At 34.4% G+C, this 24,071-nt stretch overlaps 1 protein-coding gene across 1 annotated transcript in view; it reads right to left on the bottom strand.

Moving 5' to 3' along the window:
• Positions 1 to 2,266: 2,266 nt before the first annotated feature.
• Positions 2,267 to 24,071, bottom strand: part of spz5 (spatzle 5 Toll-1 receptor) — a 47,022-nt gene continuing 25,217 nt past the window's right edge. Inside the window, exons 3-8 of the mRNA XM_076114802.1 lie at positions 7,389 to 7,531; positions 6,591 to 6,802; positions 5,564 to 5,864; positions 4,600 to 4,764; positions 4,105 to 4,284; positions 2,267 to 3,905 (exon numbers count right to left, since the gene is read on the bottom strand). Coding sequence (XP_075970917.1) covers positions 3,731 to 3,905; positions 4,105 to 4,284; positions 4,600 to 4,764; positions 5,564 to 5,864; positions 6,591 to 6,802; positions 7,389 to 7,531 — 1,176 coding nt within the window. The 3' untranslated portion in view covers positions 2,267 to 3,730. The remainder of the gene's footprint in view (positions 3,906 to 4,104; positions 4,285 to 4,599; positions 4,765 to 5,563; positions 5,865 to 6,590; positions 6,803 to 7,388; positions 7,532 to 24,071) is intronic.

Raw genomic sequence — 24,071 nt, 5'->3', positions numbered from 1 at the left:
TTTTAGCGCTCGCTTAGTGCTGTCAGATTTATAGTGGTGCAAATGTTTGATATCAAGCAATATTAACAAATATTTTTGGCGGCTTGCTTTAGTTTGATATGCATCGTTTAGGCTTAATTTGAAGATTTTGTTAAGATTCTAAAGATTATGTTCGGCTTGGATGTGTTTTGGTGTATGCTAGGCGCTTAACGTTATATAGAATTCAATTTAAATGCAACTTATATAAATTTGAACACTTATACACTTTTAAATGTTAATTTAGTAGTGAATAGTTTCCTTGTGTGCTGTATAATTTATTACTATTTCGATTTTGAGTGCAATATTTTTTTAAATGAAGTCATGAATTAGGTACATTTTATTCTATTAATAAAAACTTCATTAGTTAATAAAAAAAGTAAAATATCAATAAAAATGCCTAAAAATACAATCCAAAGAAACATTAAAAAATAAAATAATTACATGGACCTTGCTTTTCCAAGTTTCTTATAATCAAGTTAAAAGTAAATACTTCAAAGGAGTTATTCGATGTTACAGAGTTAAGCTTAAGGGGAAATTTGTTAAGGTAGGCTCGGTACCCTGGGGGTGAGAGCAAGGGTCTAAGGGTTGAATTTTCATCCCTACAGCCCTCAGATCGTGGCGATTTCACCCCCTGCGTCTCGTTAACTCAATACAAGGAAAATATGTTAGCCACCGCATGAATACCACAAAAAATGTGTCTTAATAATCTATGTCCGGAAGCGGATAGAGGTGGGCTTTTTTATTTATTTTTTATGATATTACCGGTTGTATTATGTTGTAGTTTTCTTAGAGGTTTCAGTGAAAATGTTGTTTTACTTGTGATACAAGTTTTTCGTGCCTTTAATCGTTACTAAACCATTATTTTTTCAAGATTCTAGATAGGCATTCAGCAGTCATTTTTTTAAATCTTTATTCTTCAGTATTGTAAATTACAGACCCAAAAATTATACCAGTAACAAGCAGGTAAAAACCCCCACCATTTATGATTCATTTTCCAATTATCCATCGTATAGTTAGTTTTTTTCGTATGCCCAAATTCTTTACCTAATGTAACCTCTACAATCAGTAACAACAAAATCACAAAAAAACTGTGTTTACATCAATAATGAAACAATTAACAAAACTACCCACACATTTTAAAATTTCAACACCAAAATTCTAAAGAATAACTTTCTAAAATTCTTAATCAGTACCCTCTTAATTAACGAATGGACGTCCCATTCCCGTCAGTTACAGGTTAAAAGCATTACCTACAACACATATACGATTACACCCTTAGCGGCTTAGCCTCCCAATTAATTTGACGTGGAAATCATAGGGTGCACTCTACTGTGATTGCACCGGCCAGACATCGAACCTGTTGCACACACCAACAGGTTTTGATTGTGATATTAGGATATGTGGTAAATATGCTTATAGATATGACCAAAGGGGTAGTAAGTTCAAAGGGAATCGGTCGAAGGTTTAAAATTTGAAGTTTATTTTTGAGCCCCTGTGCCATGTTTAGTTTGAGTGAACACTCTGTAGATGTTTTGTTAAAAGTTTCTATGTATTTGATTCTTTTATAATCAAGCCTTTTTGCGTTTAAACCCAAAGGTGTAGAATTGTATACAGAACATCGACGTTTTGCTATTCATGATGTTATAGTGCTGTGTATTCATGGACTAACCTAGTGCTATAGACTGGCTATTAAACAAACAGCGAGTTAATATTTATTGGTGAATATTACAACAGAAATTGTAAATATCCAATACCACTTTTGCTCGACATGGTAATCGAATCCAAGACTCCGCAGCTACGCCAGTCACATACTCTCATGCACGGATTTGAAATATAGTAAGGATTTCACAATGTTCATATACACACTAAGCTTTATACTTCTAGTATGTAATTGTTATGTTTAAGTTTCTTCCGTGCCAATGGCTCTACCCTTGACTCTAGATTCAAGATTTTGTACAGGATATGAAAGTAAAGTTTTAGAAAAGTAAAAGTTAATAAATAGTTTAACTAGAACTGAAGGCATTGCATCTAAGGCTTCTGTTCCTACGACGCTGCATCGGTCGCGCACATCGGGCGAAGGTACCGTCATTACATAGAAACATCAAACATAATTTAAGTTCGTGCTTTCCGACGCAGTCCGTCAAGTCCGTGGCACACGTCAGGATCGAAGAAAATCAGCCTTAAGAAGAAAACCTGATTTACTATTTTATCACAAAAATCTAGGAAGTTTAAATAAAAATGCAGAAAGCTCGTTATATTTATTTAATACACTTATACTTAAGAGTGGAATGTACAAAAGAGGAATAATTTAAACTAAGTAACAATTACATAGTTATGTAACTATTTATATTTTAGTGCGTAACTAAACCATAATATCGGTCCTGACCTCTCACCGGTCGTGTCGGTTATCCGTCCCACCGGGCTATGAGAGTGGAGGAATAAAGTGTTGATACCGTGCACATACTTGGACACTATAAACAAAGTCCTGCACTGTTTCGCTGGTTAAAATAAAATTGTCCTTCGTAGCTGAATATTGGCTAGAAGCACATTTAACTATAATCTGTGATGGTTTAAAACCTTTCTAGTTATATGCTATCGGTTATATAAATGTACGTGCCTTGCATTAATGCGTTAGATAAGCATTACTGTGTTGTCGTCATTACATTAATGTATTAATTTATTGAGGAAATCCTTACTAATATTATAGAGGCAAAAGTTTATTTGTTTATCTTTTTTTCGTATGAGAACTGATATGGATTAAATTATTGATGGCAAACGATACATTTTTACTGAAGGAAAGATCTATACTACTTTTGCAACGTCGCGATAGAGTCGCGAACAAAATTAAGAATAATGTTTATAACTTATGGTTTAGTTATTGTTTTAATATATTTATATTTAACTCAGATTAGTTCCGAGATCCATGATCCTTATTCTATATTTCTGAGGGCTATATTAAAAGTTATAGAGTAACACAAGCTTAGATACATCTGAAAAAAAAGACTTTTACATGTTACTAATAGTACATAAATACTTTTAAACAGTAAAATGAAAAATAACAGAAAATATAAATAAACAAATAAAATGGCAAAATTAAATCATATTGTATATGAAGCAAAAAAAATAAGTACTTAATATGCTTTTAATAGACTTTTAAAATAGTCGTTAATAGTAAAGTCTATTTTTTCCTGCAATTTATAATGTGCACATACTGCACATGCATAATACATATTAAAAATTATGGCTCAACACATTTTTATACAATTTAAATATACTCAAGATGCGTGAATAAACATAGAGAATAAAATATGGAAAAAGGAATATAAAATTGTGTATGCATTTATTAAATTATATGAAAATAATAGAAATATCTTATAATTATTACAATATATTTATCTAATATTTACAATTGTTCATTTTAAACTTTAATTAATACTTTGTTATTGTAAATTGTAATTAACATTACAACTATAATACTCTGCCTCAGGATAATATTTATTTGATAAAATAACTCCATTTTATCGAATAATAAATCTATATTTATGTCATGTTCACTTTAAATTCGGAAAGGCAGTGATTGAATTCGCCCGATTTGATACGAGAATGGACTAACGTAATGATAGTGCCATCTAGTATCGAATAGCAGAACTCAACAAAGCAAGAAAAGAAAGAGTTTAAAAAATACATCACAAGGGGTGAATTTTGATATAATTCAGTTGGTGTTAGGTACAATAGTACATTGGCAACAGCTTGGTATCCAAAAAACGTCCGTGTAGAGGTTTTGTCCGTTTGATTGGAGAGCCACTAAACGCTTCTGGATATATTTTTGTTCGCAGCGTGAAGTGTATCCTGGAGGTATTGTACATAATCCGCTGCACTGTGTTGACCTGAAAATACAAAAAAAATAAAGATAATACATTTTTGTTCCTCCAAAATTTTCATTATTTTTGCCAAACTATATTTAATTCATCTACTCGACAACAGATGGCGTCACTAAACCTATTAGTACAAGCAAAACAAACTAGATGGCGCTGTTACCAAAACTCAAAAATACATATTTATACTTTAATACGAAAATAAACTCACGTGCAAATCTCAGTTCGCACCAGCTGTGACATGCTATCAGGCATGTTGACGACGTATTTCCAGCTGCCCTTGTTGTTGAGCGCCGCGCGAGGGTTCGTGAACTCTGTGCGCACGGAACAGAGTTGTTGTTGCTCTGGCGACGCGGTCTGTCGCCGGGGACGCTCCGCTGATGTGTCTTCGCTGTTGGAAAGTGTGGTAATAGATTAAGGTTTCTTATTTAATTACATAGTGGTAAAAGTCTTAGTTAATACTAGTTATAACTGTATCGTACGTAGACGTAGACGCAAGTCTCGTCCCCATCCCGTTTTAAAAAATACGTTACGGAGACTTATTCAAACATTTATCTAAGACGAATATTGGTTCTGTATCTCATCAAATGCAAACGCAGATCTAGCAGCGCCGCCAACAATTATACTTAAATATAGTTGCACCTCACCGGAGTCTTAAAGTTGTTAAAAACACCTTCATATTTTCATACGTTTTGTTACAACTTACTTAGCGAGACCAAGTGCTATTCTAAGCGCCTCAGCTCCACTGAGCGTCCGTTTCTTGCTCTCCTTCACAAGCTCCGCGTTACGACGTCGTCGCGACGTCGACGTGCGCGTCGGAAACGTCACTGAACGTTCAATCGTTACGTCAGAGCGAGATGGTGATACGTATCTGAAAGAGAGAGATGTAGGAGTTAATTCAGAGATAACAATTAATAATTCACGCATTTTGTTAAATGCGTAGGAAAATGTTATGAAGTTGCAATTTGGTGAGAATCAGTAGCTATGCCTTTAATTACTTTAAAGTACTTAATTGAACAAAGTGCTATTGGGAATTTCCTATTTATATTAAAATATCTCAAATAGAAGCCCCGAATTTGGTTACCAAACTTCGGGCAATAGGGAAGTGAGTATATTTTTTGCTGTGAATATTAAACCTAGGTTTAGTTTAAATTGGAAGAGTACGAGTTGATAACAAATGTAGACGTATCAACTCGTCTTGGTGGAAAGTATTCAAACATGTTGACGTACATATTAATTTCGGAAGTAAGTTTCACTAATAAACATTAATTAAATGCTTAAATGACGCTCTTTCTGGTTCTAAGAGCCGCCTTTAGTTTATCATTATTAATCAATATTAGCGAAACTGGAGAAAGTAGAAATATTTCTTAGATAACAAGAAAATATGATTGCTTTTGGTATAAGACGTACAAACCGTACTTATACCATGGTTATTACACTGAACTTAGAGCTTGGTCTTTTCTAATATTTCTCGATAGTTTATTAACGTGCCCGTTAAATGGTAATAGGCTCGCCTCCTATTACATAGGATTAATATAGTTAATAGCGAAACGTGGGTGTATTTCATATACTTATCTGCGCTATATGTTATAACAGGCGCGATTTATGTATGTAAATACATAATTTTCTAACCTTAGCAAAGCAGCAAGTATTTTATCAAAACTACTTACTTCCACCACTCACTAGGGTTGTACTGCGTGACACCGGCTGAAGTCTGCCTAAACCAATCATTGGCATCGTAATTCGGATAAAAGTTGGAAGTGTCAAAGAAATTCTGGTTGAACCCCAGCGAGCCCTGGCGGAGTTTCTTATCGAATTCGTTGAAGTTCCTCGTTGGGTTCCAGTAGCCGTTGGGAGAGTAGCCGTGGAAACCGAATTTGGAGAAATTTGATGACTGGTACGCGTTGATGTTGTAGGGCGTCGCGTCACTCGCTGTTGGCGGCTGGAGCGGTGTCTTTTGAGAAAATATATCTGGAAATATAAGAGTTAGTGTTTATAAGACAGTAGTCCCAAAGATTTCTTATGATGCGGGCCAAATTCTAGACTATTGCCTTGTCTAAAGCTTGTGAAAAGGATTATTCGAATGAATAGTGATGAAAATGTTTCAGTTTTGAGCAATTAAAACAAATGTAACCACGGTCCATGCAATTCGATCGAAACGTCGGGTTAAACCAATAAGGTATATCCTACTTTTCCTTTTCAATCGCGTATAAAAAACATTGCATTACTATATAAAATGATACAATACTGTTTAGTATTTCTGGTAAAATCAGAATTGAAAAACTCAGTTACACATATTTCGTAGTATTTTATATAATATGATGTAGTGTATATGTTAATTGCACAAAATAACTGTAAAAAGCTCAAATTGGTGGAAAATGGATTACAGATTTTGAAATAAATTTGTTATTCATATTCATACACGAAATAGTGTAAAAATTGATCTTAAATTGGTTGTGGTTGGCTTTTTAATTGGTAGTTAGATTGTAATGTTGGAAACATTTACGCAGATACTCATGCGGGATAAGTCAAAAATTGTGCATGAGAAATCTTGTAGTATCGAGAAATTTTGTAAGAAAATAATGATCGATTGCAGTACATTTTGAATGTCAATCTCTCGATTCTTGATATTTTCGACTGTAGAGAACCGCGCTAAAGACACGTGACATATGTTGTTCCATATAAAATCTTACTCACCATGATTATACCTAGTATGAAACTTAGTATTATAGTTCTTGGTATACGGGTCATTGACCAGCGAGATCTGGTCGACGTGAGGCAGCGAGTTAGGTCCGTAGTCATAAGGATAGTCGTTCTTCTTTGACTGAGAGAAGTCTTCTCTGCTCTCGTCTGATAGAAGAGTACTGATGTCGTACTGTCCTGCTTCTATTAGCTGGCGGATTATTTTTCTGGAAAGAAGAATATTGATCGTCAATTGATCTCCACAATTACAGCCCTATTAGACTCAATACCAAACCAACTATTTTATGACTCAATAACAAATTATTATGCTCTGTCAGTAACGAAAGAAACGTAAGCTTTGAAATCTATATTTTGTTTTTATTACTAATAGATAGTTTGACTTAGACGGAAAGTGACAAAATACAGTCCGACAAATCTGAGCTGAAGCTATTCTTTCATATAAAAATGTTTCGCAATAACTTGTGTTTTGACGCTCCTTAAATTGACTTAGATGTCTTTGGATATTGAATAAGATCTATACTAATATTATAAAGCTGAAGAGTTTGTTTGTTTGTTTGATTGTTTGTTTGTTTGAACGCGCTAATCTCAGAAACTACTGGTCCGATTTTAAAAATTCTTTCAGTGTTAGATAGCCCATTTATCCTTGAAGGTTATAGGCTATATATCATCACGCTACGACCAATAGGAGCCAGTAAAAAATGTTACAAAACGGGGAAAATTTTGACCCATTCTCTCTTATGTGACGCAAGCGAAGTTGCGCGGGTCGGCTAGTGTGTTATAAAATTTACTTACTCGGGATAAGGATCTGGGTGTACACAGTATGTGAGGCCAGGTCGTGCACAGCCGGGGGTCCTGCCTGGCGGCGCCGGCTCCAGCGCGCAGTTCTGACCGTATGGACAGTTGTACCCGTCACCGGGAGACACTGTGAACAGGAGCTGCAACAACAATGACAAATCTTTACTAATAAATATTATATTAAAGTAAAAGTAAAACCTGTTGGGTTCACTCTCACGGCTGAACCCAGTTTGATGGAATTTAGCATAAAGGTTCGATGTTCCTGGGTCGACTTATAGGTATGTAATTTATAAAAAAAAATTGATGAAATGCAAATTGAAACACTACAAATTTCGCGTTAAAATAGTTTCAGTAGTTTTCGAGTTGGCCGCAGAAAGACAGACGTGACGTTAAATTTTGTAATACAATGTCGTTATCGTTATCTAATACAAAATTACAAGGAAAAATCATTCCTTATTAAGCAACGAAACCTTCACATTTTAGGCGGTATGATACAATCTATGAAAGTAATAGTAATTGCACTAGTCGCCATAAACGAGAAACTGTATTGAACATTGCTTATGTAACGACAAAATTATTTTGATTATAATGTATCATACTAAGGGAGATGGTTATTAGATGACTCGGTAGTGTCGTAAAGTATCTTCGGTATTTTAATTTAATAAATTTGTGAGCGGTAACGAATGATATCGAGTTACTAAGCTGATGTTTATAATTGGACTAGCTGACCCGCGCAACTTCGCTTGCGTCACAGAAGAATAGGTCATAATTTTCCCCGATTTTGTAACATTTGTTACTGGTACTCTGCTCCTATTGGTCGTAGCGTGATGATATATGTATAGCCTATGGCCGTCATCAGTAAATAGGCTATTCAACAGTAAAAGATTATTCAATTCGCACCAGTAGTTCCTGAGATGAGCGCGTTCAAACAAACAAACTGTTCAGCTTTATAATATTGGTATAGATAAATTGCTGCATGCAGTGCATCTATCGTAAATAATCGTAATGATTTCAAAAAAACTATTTTTAAATAATTTCGCAGTAGTTTACTGATAGGTAAAAGTAATTTAACCTTTAACTTGAATGTAATTATTTGAAATCAAATTACTGTATTCATGACATAATAATTATAAGTATTTTAACACGGTATCTCGGCTGGGGCTCTGACCAAAATGTTCTATGACATTTTGCTGTTCAAGCAAGGTTAGATAAAATGATTAATTATCTGACTGGAATACAGGACACTCTTCCAAAAAGCTCAAGCACTCAAAAGGCGAATGGTAGAACCTTCTCTCATACACAGAGCTCCTGATTTTCCAAACTTTATTTATTTATTTATTTACTTCTTTTCGCTTCTCAACCTTTTGTCACCGATACAGTTTATGTAATACAGATTTTAAGATTACATGTCACGCCTCCGCCTCGCCTTCGCCACGCCTTCAATATCACTGTCATTGACTTTATTGATTCATGATGAAAGTATTTGACAATGTGACTGACAACTTGATCGACATTGACATTTGTACGTCCGGTGGGTGTACCTTGTACAGCGCCTGCGCATGACATGTACTTACATCATTATTTGTCAGAACTGTGACTCAGCAAGCAATTGAGAACTCAAAATTTTAATATGAAATTGAAACACCTTTACAACCCTAATTTCTGAAAGAATATTTTTCCAGAATTTAAAAAACTTATATTTTAGTGTATTTTTGAGTTTCTTCTATATAAATTGTAAAATCAACTCACACTCCTTTTTGCTTAGTTGTAATCCGGTAAATAAATATGCCTAATTGAACCAGAAATTGAGAATAATATTATGTTTTAGGTTAAATTTAGGTTAGGTTGCTATATAAGTATTATCAATAATTTAATAAGATTTTAAAATTTAACGACGAATAAATCTTCGCAAGTGTATAAGACCCACGCACAATCTATACTAATATTATAAAGCTGAAGAGTTTGTTTGTTTGTTTGATTGTTTGTTTGTTTGTTTGTTTGAACGCGCTAATCTCAGGAGCTACTGGTCCGATTTGAAAAATTCTTTCACTGTTAGATAGCCCATTTATCGAGGAAGGCTATAGGCTATATATCATCACGCTACGACCAATAGGAGCAGAGTACCAACAAAAAATGTTACAAAAACGGGGAAAATGATTATTCATTCTCTCTTATGTGACGCAAGCGAAGTTGCGCGGGTCAGCTAGTAAAATATATTTCTAATTCGATTCTAAATATCCTCCATTCTTTTCCTCAAAACTATACAGACAGAGTCACAATACAAATCTGTTAGTATCTTAGTATTCTTGTCGCACAAAGGAAAGTGTTGTGTTAATCTGAATCGCTTCGTGAATAACACATGCACTCCCAATGAAAGTCCAACGCTCACTTCTGCGAAGTCTAAATATAACGTGGATTTTACCAGATTATCTAATGATGGAAATTGATGGAATATGTTAGGCAGGTGTCGGATGTCGTGATGTGATGTGGTAATTAGTGTCAATGTACACGTGTTGCTAAACAGCGTGAACAATTCCGCTACATCATAATGACACATTTTAGGATCGCTTGGAAAGATTTGCAGGGTTTCATGGCGTATACCCGCCCTTCTTTATGCCCTTCAGGCAAGAGAGTCCCACATAACCCTGCCCGTCACCCAGAGTGCAAGTGCATGCTTAACGCATAAGCTACGTAAAGAAAGAGGCTGGCGAGGTTTATAGTGTTTAAATTGCCTAATTGGTAGAACAGTCAACCAAGAGTCCTCTACACTGGGTCTACGTTCTCTTTCGGAAATACCTTCAACTGTTCAAGTTGTTTAGCGATAATTTCTATATAATAGCTTTCTTTAAAACGCCAACAGGTACAATGCCAGTACATAATATTAAAAAAACAAATGAGTATCGATTCTCAAAATCTGGCTATAATTACTTCAGTAACCGTTATTACTCTAGTTTGGAGAATTGCCTTTGATATTTTCTTACGACTTATAACACATTTAAAGTATTAAACAAAATGACCACATTAAATATCTATGCACTCGGTGGCGCCTAAATCAAGCATAGATTTCTTCATATATCGCAACAGTTATATTTACTATTCATCGACGTACAATCTGCACAGCTTATCATTAAACTAAATCACTATTTCGACATACAACATACAGTCCCCTATGTAATTCTCCGTCTCATCATATACCGATCTGTTTAAATGACGTGACATGCAATGTTTTTGAAACTAAATTATATGTTTATGGTACAAAAAATATTGTTTTCTTTCGAAAAGGCAAGATGTCGTATCATTACATAACATTTCCTAAGTAAATTCATATCTTCGGTTGCTAAGATATTTTTAGAAAACAACCACATTAGAAAAACCAATTTTAACCAGATTCTATGCAATAGGAAGCGAGCCTACTGCATCTTTTTCTTATTATTGTATGGTTAGTGGTCAACCTAGTGTCAAGTTGTTCAAGCCGCCCAAAGGCCTTTGACGTGGCTTAACGACTGTTATCTTAATAGACAACAACCGATACCCAATTTTTACGTGCCCTCCGAAGCACGAAGACGCCCAGTTCTAATACCATTTTACGGTCAACCTAGAATGACCGCGCTAAGGGTTGTCTAATCCACAGATCGTTTACCGACCAGTGAGCGCAACTAGTGCCTAAACATCTATTAGGCATCTTCCAACCTATTATCGAGAGTTCCCACACACATCATGAAGTTTAAGAGTTCCAAGGGAATTGAATTTTTAACGAAAGTTTATATAAGCATCGAAGATCTCGAAATGAATCCTGATCTACATTCTAACCTAGCTGTACAGATAGAGAGACAGTCAAACAACTCGATACAGCATCAAATTAGGTCATACAACAATACTTAACATAATAATATCCCTTGTTTCACACACATATCATGAGGCAACATTATAGCTCATTTGTTTGAACGAGGTCAAAAATAACAATAGTCAATGTGAATTGTCACAAACTGACTATTGTCACTAAGATGGCTCATTTGACTTGCGACATGATGTTATTGATCAAATATCAAACGTAATTACTGAACATTATGAGGGTTAAGGTTGGTGAGACGATAAAGAAAATAAATAGAACAATTATTAACGCAACGATTTTTACAAACATACATACAAAATATCATGACTGCCTCCCTGGCGCAGTAGTTTAGGTCACCACGCCACTACCATTTTGTAGGGTGGTCGTGGGCTCGATTTCCACACGGGACAATTATTTGTGCGATCCACAAATGTAACATACATTTATGGATCGTAAAAGTCCCCGCGACACAAGAGCAGTTCTTAGGACGCGAGTTGTATTTTTTTAAAACAAAAAGTCACGCCTTTTGTTCCCGAAGAAGAGGTGCATGAAATAGTTACACCCCCACGTCGCGTCGCCATTAGCAATGTTAGTCCCATTGCTATAGGGGGCGAGCCTATTGCAATATACCTGGCACGACACCAAACTATTAACTATTAGCTACGGAGTGGGTGGTTTATCACATAAACCCCTTTTCTGCATTTTGCCTATTACCAGATATCTAAGATCTATCTAGATCTTTTTCTACCACATAGTTGACGGTATTTTCTTCAACATTTATGTAAATGAATTCTGCTTAAAAAACGTTTTGTAAATGACTACTCTTACTAACTTCCTTCCTCCCCATAATGAGAACAATTAAAGCACAGTTTTCCTCAATTAAACAAACGTATGGCACAAAGAACCATATCTGCTGGTACCGTTAACAGTTGTCGTAATAGTAACGTAACATCTTGTATCTTCCGAGTTTTTACAACTAATATCTTCAGAACAATCGTAATATGTGATGCGTAACTTCCTATAACACGGCTAGTTTTAGAAGTACGTGTTTTTGAGAAAAACATTATAGATTACCTTTTTTGTTTATGTCTGATACAACTGTCCGAGGATATAATAGTAGGTTTAATAAAAAGGATTAGCGATATTTTGGGTTTGTGTGTATTTAGAAGGTATTTCCCCAGGTACGTATTCATCAGACGTATAAAAATGTCGTAAGCAAAGATCTGGTGAAAAAGTGCCAACTACTAAAAGAAAACTTTATTCGCATTTTCTTGTAAATTTTGTTCTCGTACGTAATGAGAAGTTTAGTCTTATTTTCTCACCTAAATTGTTATCAAAAACAGTCTCACATTTTAGACGTGAAGCCACGACAATCAATAAAGGGTCTACTTTTACTTTTATAACATTCGTTTAAAAATAAAAATAATAAAAAAATAAGTTAAAAGTCACATTAAACGAATCTGCTAAGTTCAAGTCGCCTTTTCAATTTAGTAGAACAACACATCTTAAGTATTTATGTAATGTGTAGTTGAATAACAAATTACATAGATGTAATTATATACCACGGTACACGTGTAACGCTTATAAGTATGATTACAAATGTACGGATAGCGGGTTCAAGTGTCAGCTTTCTTAATATTTTGGAAATACCTAATTGCTTTAAATTAACAGCTTCGTAACATATGTAGGTCAAAATTTGTAAAAGTGAATTTGAATCTGACTGCATTTACGTAAAAACTAGCTTATAGCCGCAAAATCTTTTGCTACAATAAAGTCAATAAGTGTATGTCCTTTTCAGGGAATCGATTCATCGCATTCAACTTATTCAGGATAGCAGGACAGCCCTTTCCTTCATGTAAATACTTTTGATTCTCGTTCCAAACGTGTTAATAAACGGTGTTAGATGATATTATCTGCCAACTATCATCATCATTGGCCTGTGTCCATCTATTGCAGATGATTCAAGCGACATCAGGCGGAGGAATATTTATAACGAAGAAACATATTCGTTCTTGGTTTAAAAGGCCTATGCGAGAGCGACAGCCGCGACCGCAGTTTTAGCAGATGAAAGAGCCTGTAAATAAGCATAAGAAAATTATAAATAAGAACTGTGTATTATCACCAGAACAAAAATGTTGTTATAAATAAGTACTGTGTATTACCACCAAAACAGAACTTGTGTTTTGAAGTTATCTATTTATGATTTATAGTGTTAATAATTCCTCCTGTAATTGTTCTTCCAATTAACAAGTCTAGTCACAAACCGAGCAGTGAAAACTTAATTACAACTTAGGTCTGACTTCCACTTAATACAGATATACATATCTAAGCGAATGTAAACAAGTATAAAATTACATGGTAATGTTAACAACATTAATATCTTTTTAGCTTAAGTATAACACTGGTAATTTAACTATATCCTTGTAAAATTTCATAAAATCTTTTCACCCCTGCACTGAATTTGTTGAATTAAGATGTCAGACGGATAGATAGACTTACGCATACGCTTACTTAGGCAGCGTATAGGGGACAACTAGGAATATATCAGTAAAATTACTTAGAACCCATAGTTCACACGACTCATGGCCTAACCCTTCACTCAATACGGGAGGAGACCGTTGCCTAGCAGTGGGACAATACTAGCATGGCATGACGCAGCTTGGTATTCTCGACGACGCGAAAATCCACACACAGGGATCAGTAGCTCGATTCTCTACTACTATCGACTACCGACAACAGGCTTGTCATCGAGAAATTTTGTATTAAAATCTGATCAGCGCCTCTGACGAGCGTCGTAGTTACTATTTTTGCAGTACATTCTCATTTCGATATTCGAAGGTACCGACTGTATAGAATCGCGCTGCAGAAGTTGAACTCCCACTCAAATGTCATAAAATCCCGTTACTACACAACGCTACAAATTATATCACTATCTTAGAGGAAAACAGTCTTAAATCAATTGCAAAAGCCGACATCGCAGTGCGGCATTGTGTACGGACCTTAACTGTAATGTGGACCAAGGGCAAGGCGGACTGCAAGTGTACATCCGTCATTACATAACGTTGCTCACTTTTGATACATTTGTAGCTAAAAGAGGTTTATGTTTGTGAATGAGTGAGTTTGGCGTGAGATTCAGGTTGTTTTGCCGTTGTTTGGGTTTTAAATTAAATAATTGCTGGGTTAACGACTATATTTTGTTGATGTTGTCATTAGTTGTTATAAGTACTTATGGCTTACATGGTGCAGTAGTGAGTTGGTAGGTCGTAGGTTCGATTTCCATACGAAACAAATATTTATGAGATGCTAAATTTGTTGTTTTGAGTTTGTACTTAGTGTTTTTCATGTCTTTCATTTGTATGTTTGTTCGTGACACGAAATTAGTTTTATGGTATGGGGATTCCATCTTTCAAATGGAATTACGTATGCAAATCTACAGAAAAAGAACGTAAAGGAAAAAAACACATTTTTTTACTACAAACAAATGCCAGGTAACTTTATCTATCATATAAAAAAACAGGAACTTTTAGAAAGTGGTTGCAAATGTTATAAAAGTGCAATAAACAGAGATGTGAGTGAAACGTAGGAGATAACATCTGCAGCCAGTTTGAATACCAAGTAGTGTCCTTGTATCGAAACATACGGGGCTATATTGTGAGCGTGTACGCCGCGGTTATTATGTGAAATTTAGATTCGACAAGAGTATGTAGTTTAGATACAATGTTATTGCTCTTTAGTAGTCAGAATTTCAATATTTGTGAGTTAGGTTATATCAATTGCACAGGAGTAAGTTATGTGTATGAAAAACAACAACTTAATTGGTTTTCAGGCTTCAGAATTTCGTTAGATGTGAGGCAGGTTTGACGAAAATCAATAAATCCTATCCTAATTTAGAAAGTTATTAATTAGCTTGAAGTTTTGTAAATGATAGTAGGGCTTTTTTCGGAACTCAACCTGAAAATGTTTATAGAGGGGATGAAACATGTGCGGGACTGAGTCTGGTTAACAAATATAGTTATGTTATGACTATTCAAAACAAACACGACATTTTTATAATTTTTTGTATTGATATAAATCAGATATTTGATACACACATCATACATAACACAACTCACATAACCTCGGACTGGATACTTCTATTGATCGTTGCGTGCCCTATCTCAACACCTTCCCTGTATATTTCCACTCCTACGGCGACAATCGTCCGCTTTCTAACAAGGCGTCACTTTTCCGGAAAACTAGCCACTTGTCACATTTTATTGTATGTGCTAACATATTAACCACAACTGGACAAGTTAGTTCATTTCACACTTTGTAGACTTTCTTAGTTCAAAGGTTACTTAATAGACTAGGTTAATGATGTTTATTGTAGAGCTATTCACTCATTTCTGAAGGGAAAGGGCTTGCTTAGAACGTACTACGATAACCAATTACCGTTTGCGGACGCTCATTCATGCTATTTTGATTTAACTTCTAGAAAGTTCTTTGACTTACAACGTTTACAACCACGATGTCTCCTACTTACTCCTTTTAATCTTAAAGAAAACTAATTTACTTAACAGAATTTTATTAATCTGATCCTGTGTTGTTACTTTTTTAATTTTGATGTTCGTGTGTTGTCTTCATACATTATTAGATATATTAGAAGACACTAACAAGCTAAGTAAGAGTTGCACAGAACAAGCCTTACTTAGCGTGTTAGTATCTGTACCGCCACCTAAAAATAGAAATTGTGAAAACTCCAGTTGAATTAACAAAAATCATGCAAGCAATACCCGTTTGGAAGTAACTATGGGTATAACCCAGCAATGTACTTTCCAATGCGTCAATGAACTAGAAAATCAGGTATTTTACACTAATACGTGGTTTTCCAGATTTAATGTGCCATACTATGACTAACACAATTCAGTGCACTTCACAAGTGGGTGGTAAATAAAACCTAAACCTCATTGGTAGCCGTAACATCGATTAACTATGAAATCAGCATAAATTAGAAGGCATGCGAAATTGTTCGTGTCCTTAAGCATTAAGTTAAATCAAATCATTTGTACGATTGTACTTTTTGTTGTGATTTACCTACTAGCTTTTTCATTGTAAAGCTACGTTTACATGGAAGTAAAATGGGTAGAGAAAAGAGACGATTTCTTACCACTGTAATGCCTATTTACTAGATATCGGAGAATTTTACATTCGACGCTCCTTCTTAGTACATTTTTTTATTTTCTAATTTATACTTGAAATGCCTATTAATCGATTCGCAGGTGACACGGTAATACCGAAAATATACAATTAGTTTATGCTGTTGAAAATCAGTTACATTAATTTTTGAAGTAAATTGGGTGTGAAACGGTATTCTAGATAAGGTCAATATTAAGTCTAATACCTTAAAGAATAAATTGATAAAAAAATTCCTAAAAGACACAACTGATTACTTTTTCAAAATATTAGCAATGTCGATAACACTATGATAATAAGAACCTATACATAATATCTCGCCTGTTACTTATTTTAAACACCGTATAAAATAATACTAAGACTGTTTGTACAGCTGCCATCACTGAAACTAAATCTACACAATCCCGTGACTATATAAACTCAGCTTTAACCCAGTCCTACACTATAAGATTTTTTACACACCACTCCCTGCAGTGTCGATCTCTTTTTGCTAGACTTTCAAGGCAAGTATACCACAAATACAGACCAATAAATAATGAATTATCGCACGGTATATTTGACAGGTCGTGAGCGACAATTAAACGTAAATATGTACAGTTGAGTACGAAAGTGTCCAAGGATAATCACGACTGTACTTCCGACATTGTGTCTAGTCTGGTTTTGAAGTACTGGCGATGACAGAAGTGGTAATGATATACATGAATTGTGCATACGAATGGAGCAACTGAAAAGCTGCCTATGAAATCTTTGAAATGCTATGACATTATCAAAATCAATTCAGTCTAAACAAAAGATGGTGTAGCCTATTTTGTGATATTATTAATAAAAACTATAAACTAAAGGATAATCCTTGCGAATTAAAGATTGAATTACCACGATCGTAATAAAATAGATTCGAATATTGACTATAGCTTTATTTTTAACGTAATAGTAACCCATGCATTTTCTTTCATCTTACTCTTACGCTGCGCCGTTGCAGATAACTTAACACTCAGATCAGAAAGAAATCTAAACATACATATTAATAAGAAACATTATGACGTATCAATAAATACCAGACCATCCAAAATACCACACGAAAGCGAAAACAATAAATAAATCTCATATAAAATGCATTATATTCTGAATTCACATAATAAATTATGTTAATTCGAACAAAACAATATTTTCGTAACAAAAATGCGATAGGAAGAGATTGGCTAACACTTTTGTGCATGAGTACCTAACCTCGCTCTAGATGCATAGAATTAAGTGACAATAGAGCCTCCGAATAATTATTGACACAGCCTACAGACACACAGACAGACATGCTTGCTCCAAACGATTTCATAAAAGTGAAATTGTTTGTCGTATTGCTAAACTATTTGAAGCTATTGTTCTCTTCTCAATGCATTTATTTAAATGTTTGAATACGTAATAGATTGGTGTTACGTTTTGACAATATAATTATTATACCGCCTCTAAAGTTTTGTGAGGCGTGTCCTCTATAGTTAAGGGCAACACAGACAGAGTGCGGTTGCGAGACGGTTGCGGTTCGGAACGGTTGTAATTCCAAGTATCTAATTGCATAGACAATGACATTTGCTTACAGAAAGCAGGTCGAGATTGGCGCACATCACTCGCCATAACTGAAAGGGCGATTATAATAAAACCATTGCAGCATCTGCTACAGTACTAACTTAAACGGATTCTCTATCATGTGAGTTGAGGGAGCATCTAGAATTGCACAGACGACTATTCTGAGCAAAGAACGCAAAACACATTGTCCTTACACTTTCAAGCTCTTTCAGGCACAATCTCGACTAACAATACCTACAGCTAATGAATACAGGAAAAAGTCTCGATCCGCAATCACGTTACGTGTGTGGTGCACTTTACTGCTGCTAGTTTTTGTTAGTAAATTCTCAGAAGTCCCGTGTTTATATTTTGAACTATGACCTAATGACCTAGTATGGTATATCACTAAGAGTTAGAAACAATGAAATAGGACCTTCGTTTGGTGACGCATTATTACAGCATGTTAGCTGTCACAGAATAGCTGTCGGAATACTTTGTATTTGTGACTTTTAAAAGAGTTCCAGCAAACTAAAGATGCAATGCCTTATGTAAAGCCAAGAAAACGTATCTTCAACACAATATTATAAAGTTATCTACATTTACTTAATCTGTATATTCTTCTATATAAAGCTGCAGTCTACTTGAGGATAAATGTGCTTTAAGAACTCATGATATTGCCTAAAAACTCGATAGCGATTATTTTGGACTGGACCTGGACATTAGGCCCACATTTCCTGTACATATCTACAGAAATAACAAACTATATAAAATTAACATATAATTACAGAGCTACTAATAAATATAAACTAATAACTTCTACTCTCCCTTACTTTTCTTTCTTTAAATTTAGATTTTGTATACATTAGATAATATAATTCAGTTTAAATATATTTGTAACTTGTAAATATTCTTGTAGAATAGGGTTGACGACTTTTATGCCGTTATGAGAAAAAGGGCCGCTTCCTTTATGGAACGAATAAGAAATACAAAAAACGGAATTGTCAGGGCTGTGTACGAATGCTGTAAATTTAACATATTATGTAAACTGTAATCTATACCAATATTATCTGCTATAAATAATGAAAATGTCTTGTAATCATGATTTAACATACAATGACTAATTATTTAATTATTTTGTAATGTTATCTATGAATGAATGCATTGTAATTGTAATTTATTATATTGTAACTCATGGGATTTTGAAATATGGGTTTGTGCCTGAAATAAATCAATTTTATTTTATTTATTTATTTATATAATCGAAGTTATTAAATCCATGTAACTGTTACTAAAACTAAAATATCAAGATAGAAGAAAACATATTTCCCTATGACTGGTTAATCGGTCGCCCATTCTGACATACGACCCACAGCGGGATACGAACACAACTTGATATATTATACTATATGTATATTTATTATGAATTTTAATAACTCTATTATTATAATATAATTGTTATAGTTCAACATTTATGGTATATCGTATTACCATTATTTATAACAGTATAGACGTTGTAAATCAGCGCTACCGACTGTTAGAGAGAAGTTTGAACAAAGAGTTTTTGCTCTGAATATATATGTTACTGTAAAAGCCCGAACTGTGGCAAATCCTAAGATTTTCCGGTAAAACCTAAGATTTACCAACTAGCAATGGTAAAAGTCCGAACAAGCCAGAGTTTAAAAACTATGTTACGATATATAAAAAAATCCTCCTTCATAACTATGTTTATAATTATTTCACGGTATAATTATATACTGTGACATACTTATAAAGAAGGAGTTTTGGGCAAAGCGACATGGGTAGGTTAGGTTAGAAGGCTAAGGTGGGAGCGAGCGAAGCGAAGCTCCCACCTTAGCCTTCGTGGTTATTTTTTTTTAACCACCCAGAAGGAGGAGCCCCGCGAAGCGGGGCTCCGGCGACATCTCGACATCATCAAGTGAATATAGGTAAAAGTTTGAAATAAAAGAATTGTTCGGACTTTTACCATTGCGAGTTGGTAAATCTTAGGTTATACCGGAAAATCTTAGGATTTACCACCGTTCGGGCTTTTACAGTAACATATACATTTTTCTATTTAATGGAAACTGAAAATTATGTAAAAGTTGCATTTTTGAAGGCAATATTCAATTCTATAAAGTAGCCAGTATTTGACGTTCAAATTGACTTACATTGTTAGTTTAATAGGAGAATGCCAATTCGTAGCATTGGTTTTTCTCTCGCCTCAAAATGAAATGAATATTTAATCGGTATCGAATCGAAATTAAGACAAATATTAAAACTAAATCTTGATTTTGCTAAAAATAACAATTCCGTAACAATAAAATGTTAAGGGCGTAAAGAAATTAATGTTGCAACTCAAAAAATAATGTTTTTGTAGGTAGGTAATCTAATATATTTTTCTATAATGTCAATTTGTGATTGTCGATGATCGATTTTTTGTTAGATCGTTATATACAAGCGTTTTTTTAAATTGAATTGGATCATAACGACTCTAATTTTCTAATCGCTAACTACCCAGTGTTGTGTCTGTGCTCGGCCGCCATTTATTTATAGTGTGTTTTGTTGTGTTGATCGAGTTTTACTCTTCAAAATAAACTGAAACTGTAAGTAATATAATTATTATAATATATATCGTGCTTGTTTTGTCATTAACAATTGTACGTGCATACCTTTATTCGTTAGGATAATTGTTTCAACTTTGAGGTTATAAAATTCCTTAGGAAGTGTATAAGTGTGTAAGGATATTTGGGATTGCCAGAAAGAGGCGATATTGCACATGGGCAAAGCCGCGGGCTGAAAGCTACTTCATTATAATGTTATTCCCTCAGACACCTATTTGTTTGAACGTCAGTTTGACTGTGATTGCTATAATTTTGCAATACAGCTTGTTAGGCCGTAGCTTGGCCTTTGACCCCCATAACTCCTTGTCAAGTGAACACTTAACTAGCTGTCATTACATGTAAGATCTGACGGTTTGAACGCGGAAGACAGAACTACTGTGGTGTAAGAAGTTCTTAAAATAAGCGGTGTTTGATAAAATTGGTACATTATTTGGTTTTGATCGAGCCCTGGCGTCAAGACGATTTACGATAGTAACACAGTATTAGTAAAATAATCCAAAATTATTTTTATTTCGCTAAAAATATGTTATTTTGACTGCTAGGCGTGTTGAAACAGAAGTCTAAATAATCAGACACAGGAGTTTTAAACTGCCGCTGTTGGCCATAAGGCATGCACCAAGTATGAGAAAAGCGTCTTTCTAAAAAAAATATTTATGAGTTTTGCGATCAAAACATAATATTTCGTAGTTGTCATTGGGAAGTTCAGGTTGTGCGTCTCCGTGCTTTAGAGATCACGTAAAAGCCATTGGTCCTGCGCCTGGCCTCTCTACGGTCAGGTCGGTTAACCGTCCCACTGGGCTATGAAAAGAAAATGACAGTATATGAACAGATATTGTACCTGTGTATTTCGCACATATTTCGACAATACAAACAAAGTACTACACAGTTGTCTGGTTCCAATTAAACCGCCGTAGCCGAAAATGGCTTGCTATGTGAACATTATTATTATACTAGCTGACCCGCGCAACTTCGCTTGCGTCACCTAAGAGAATGGGTCAACATTTTCCCCGTTTTTGTAACCTTTTTCGTTGCTACTCCGCTCCTAATGACCGTAGCGTGATGTTATATAGCCTATAGCCTTCCTCAATAAATGGGCTATCTAACACAGAAAGAATTTTTCAAATCGGTCCAGTAGTTCCTGAGATTAGCGCGTTCACACAAACAAACAATCGAACAAACAAACTCTTCAGCTCTATAATATGAGTATAGATTTAAATACCTAGTATTAATATTCTAGTAAGTACGTATTTCCTAGTAGTATTTTTTTGATCTAATTAGGCAGCTTGGTTATTTTTTTGGTGTTCATTTCCGCTTGCAAGTACAACTATTAGTAATAGAGCCACGATTGTCGATTGATTGATTGATAACATTGACACAATAGATTGTCATTGTACAAGAAGTTTGTTTGTTCTGTCAGTTGATTAACGTATGTTTTTGTCGTGCAGGTTCAATTGTAATTTGTGAATTATAATTATTGTATAAAGGAAATTGGAGACAATATCTTAGAGTGTTGCTTGAAGTTAGGTTAGCCGAAATTCTATATTTTGTACAGGAAAGCGCAAGAAACGTTTTTACATAACTCAGTAAACATAACCTTGTGCAGCAATGCCATTTTTAAATAATCGCAATGATTACTAAAATTTAGATAAACGTAGAATTTTCTCCATTCCTTCCAAAATTGTATCACGGCGGACAGACGCAATTCCTCAGAGTCTCGCTAAAGTCTAAGATCTTTCGACTTTCGAGGAGCAGATTTCAGAAGTCAAAAGACTTGAGCAGATTTCTGAAAAAGATAATAAATAAGACATTCTGCCCTGCATATTCTATATTCAGTTTCATTTGAAGACAATAAAATGTATTATGCCGTCAGCGTGCAATGTCCTTTCTTAGATTGACAGCAGGCATAATAATTTCCTTAACAAACGTCGATTAGCTTCGCTTACTTAGTTAATAATTAATTAATATTCTCAGAACTATCAATAATATAATATATCCAATTGTCATTCGTAGCCGATAAGGAAATGTTCTAACAAAGCGTGTCAATGTAAATGATTGATAGATATTAAATGAATTGGCGCTAAATCGTTTGTAAACGGTGGTCAATGACTTTTAGTTCCGCCTTGTTGTTTAGTATTTAGTACTTTCTATTAGGTACTAAACACGTTCTAGTTTAAATTAAAGGATCAAGGACAAATTAGACAAGAATTGTAGGTAATTATTGATCTTTATTTGTGTTAACTTTGGGGTTATAGAGCGCAAATGTTTGTTGAAGCAGTGATTGTAAAATTATTATGTTAAGGGTATTTTTTTACTGCTTACTAACGAATATATTGGAGATAACCACTAAAGACTGATAGTACCTTCTTAAAATGGAAGGAAAAGGCGTTAGTTAGGTAGTGTGATAAAAATCAGGCTAAATACTTGACAGCTGATCTCAGTTTAAAGGGCTGTAGCAAATTGCTATGGGTATATTAGACAATGCGTAAGTTTATTAAAAAGCTTGATATGTTTTACAAGAACAAAATTGTTTTGTGCTAAAATAATTCTTACACTATTACTCTGACACCTTGGTTTCAAAATTAGCATTATGTTATAACAAATGATACTAATAATTCCTTCTCATTTAATTCACATGACATTGTATAGCACCACAATTTCCAATTACAATTTGTACAATACGTAATAAAATTACGTGTGAAAGGTCTATTTGGCACCTGAGGTCATTGACCCGGACCTTTAGACCAAACTAATTGTGAAGGGCTTATCGCTAAGTTCTCAGGCTTTTATGTTTAGATAGTTTGATTCAGTTGTTTATTTACATGTTGTTTTGAGAACATTTGATCAAGATTCAGATAGGCTTTATAGAGCAGTTACCATTCACGTATTAGATGTCTGAGAGTTATTTCTATGGAAGTATCTTAGATCGATAATATTAGTTATTGCCTTATAACTTTATACTAGTAGTTCCTTAGACTCCGATATTAGTTATTTATGTAGAAATCGGAATAATTATAGTTTTTAAATTTCGGTAATTTTAGACGGTGTTAAGACTGCGTAGTCCTTTAAACGGTAGCAAATTATTGTTGGGATTGTTATTTTGTTATCTTTAAGGTCTTGACGTATGTTGCGTTCCGGTTCCAAGCAGGCAATTAAAAAAGTTTTTATTTCTAAAAACGGACCAAATTTCATAATTTCTGGATAAGTATCGACAACATATTTAAATGAGGATGAATTTTGACGGTTGTTTTCGTACATTTGCTGTCACTCTATTTATCGGATGGGTTATCCGATACTTATATTGTTGTAAAACTGGCTCTAAGAATAACTTCTCCAAATTACGGCTGCTTAGTAACAATCTATGAATAAAATTAACAGCCAAACAGTCATTAATATTGACACATTTAACGATGGGAAATGGGTCTCTCCAATACTTTTTTATGGTATTTTAACCGCTTAGTAACTTAACAGGTTTTTAAGACATGATCTTGTTTATTTATA

Source organism: Anticarsia gemmatalis, chromosome 5 (genome assembly GCF_050436995.1).
Source record: "Anticarsia gemmatalis isolate Benzon Research Colony breed Stoneville strain chromosome 5, ilAntGemm2 primary, whole genome shotgun sequence".
NCBI classification, from domain to species: Eukaryota; Metazoa; Arthropoda; class Insecta; order Lepidoptera; family Erebidae; genus Anticarsia; species Anticarsia gemmatalis.
This window is presented reverse-complemented; position numbering and strand designations above follow the sequence as displayed.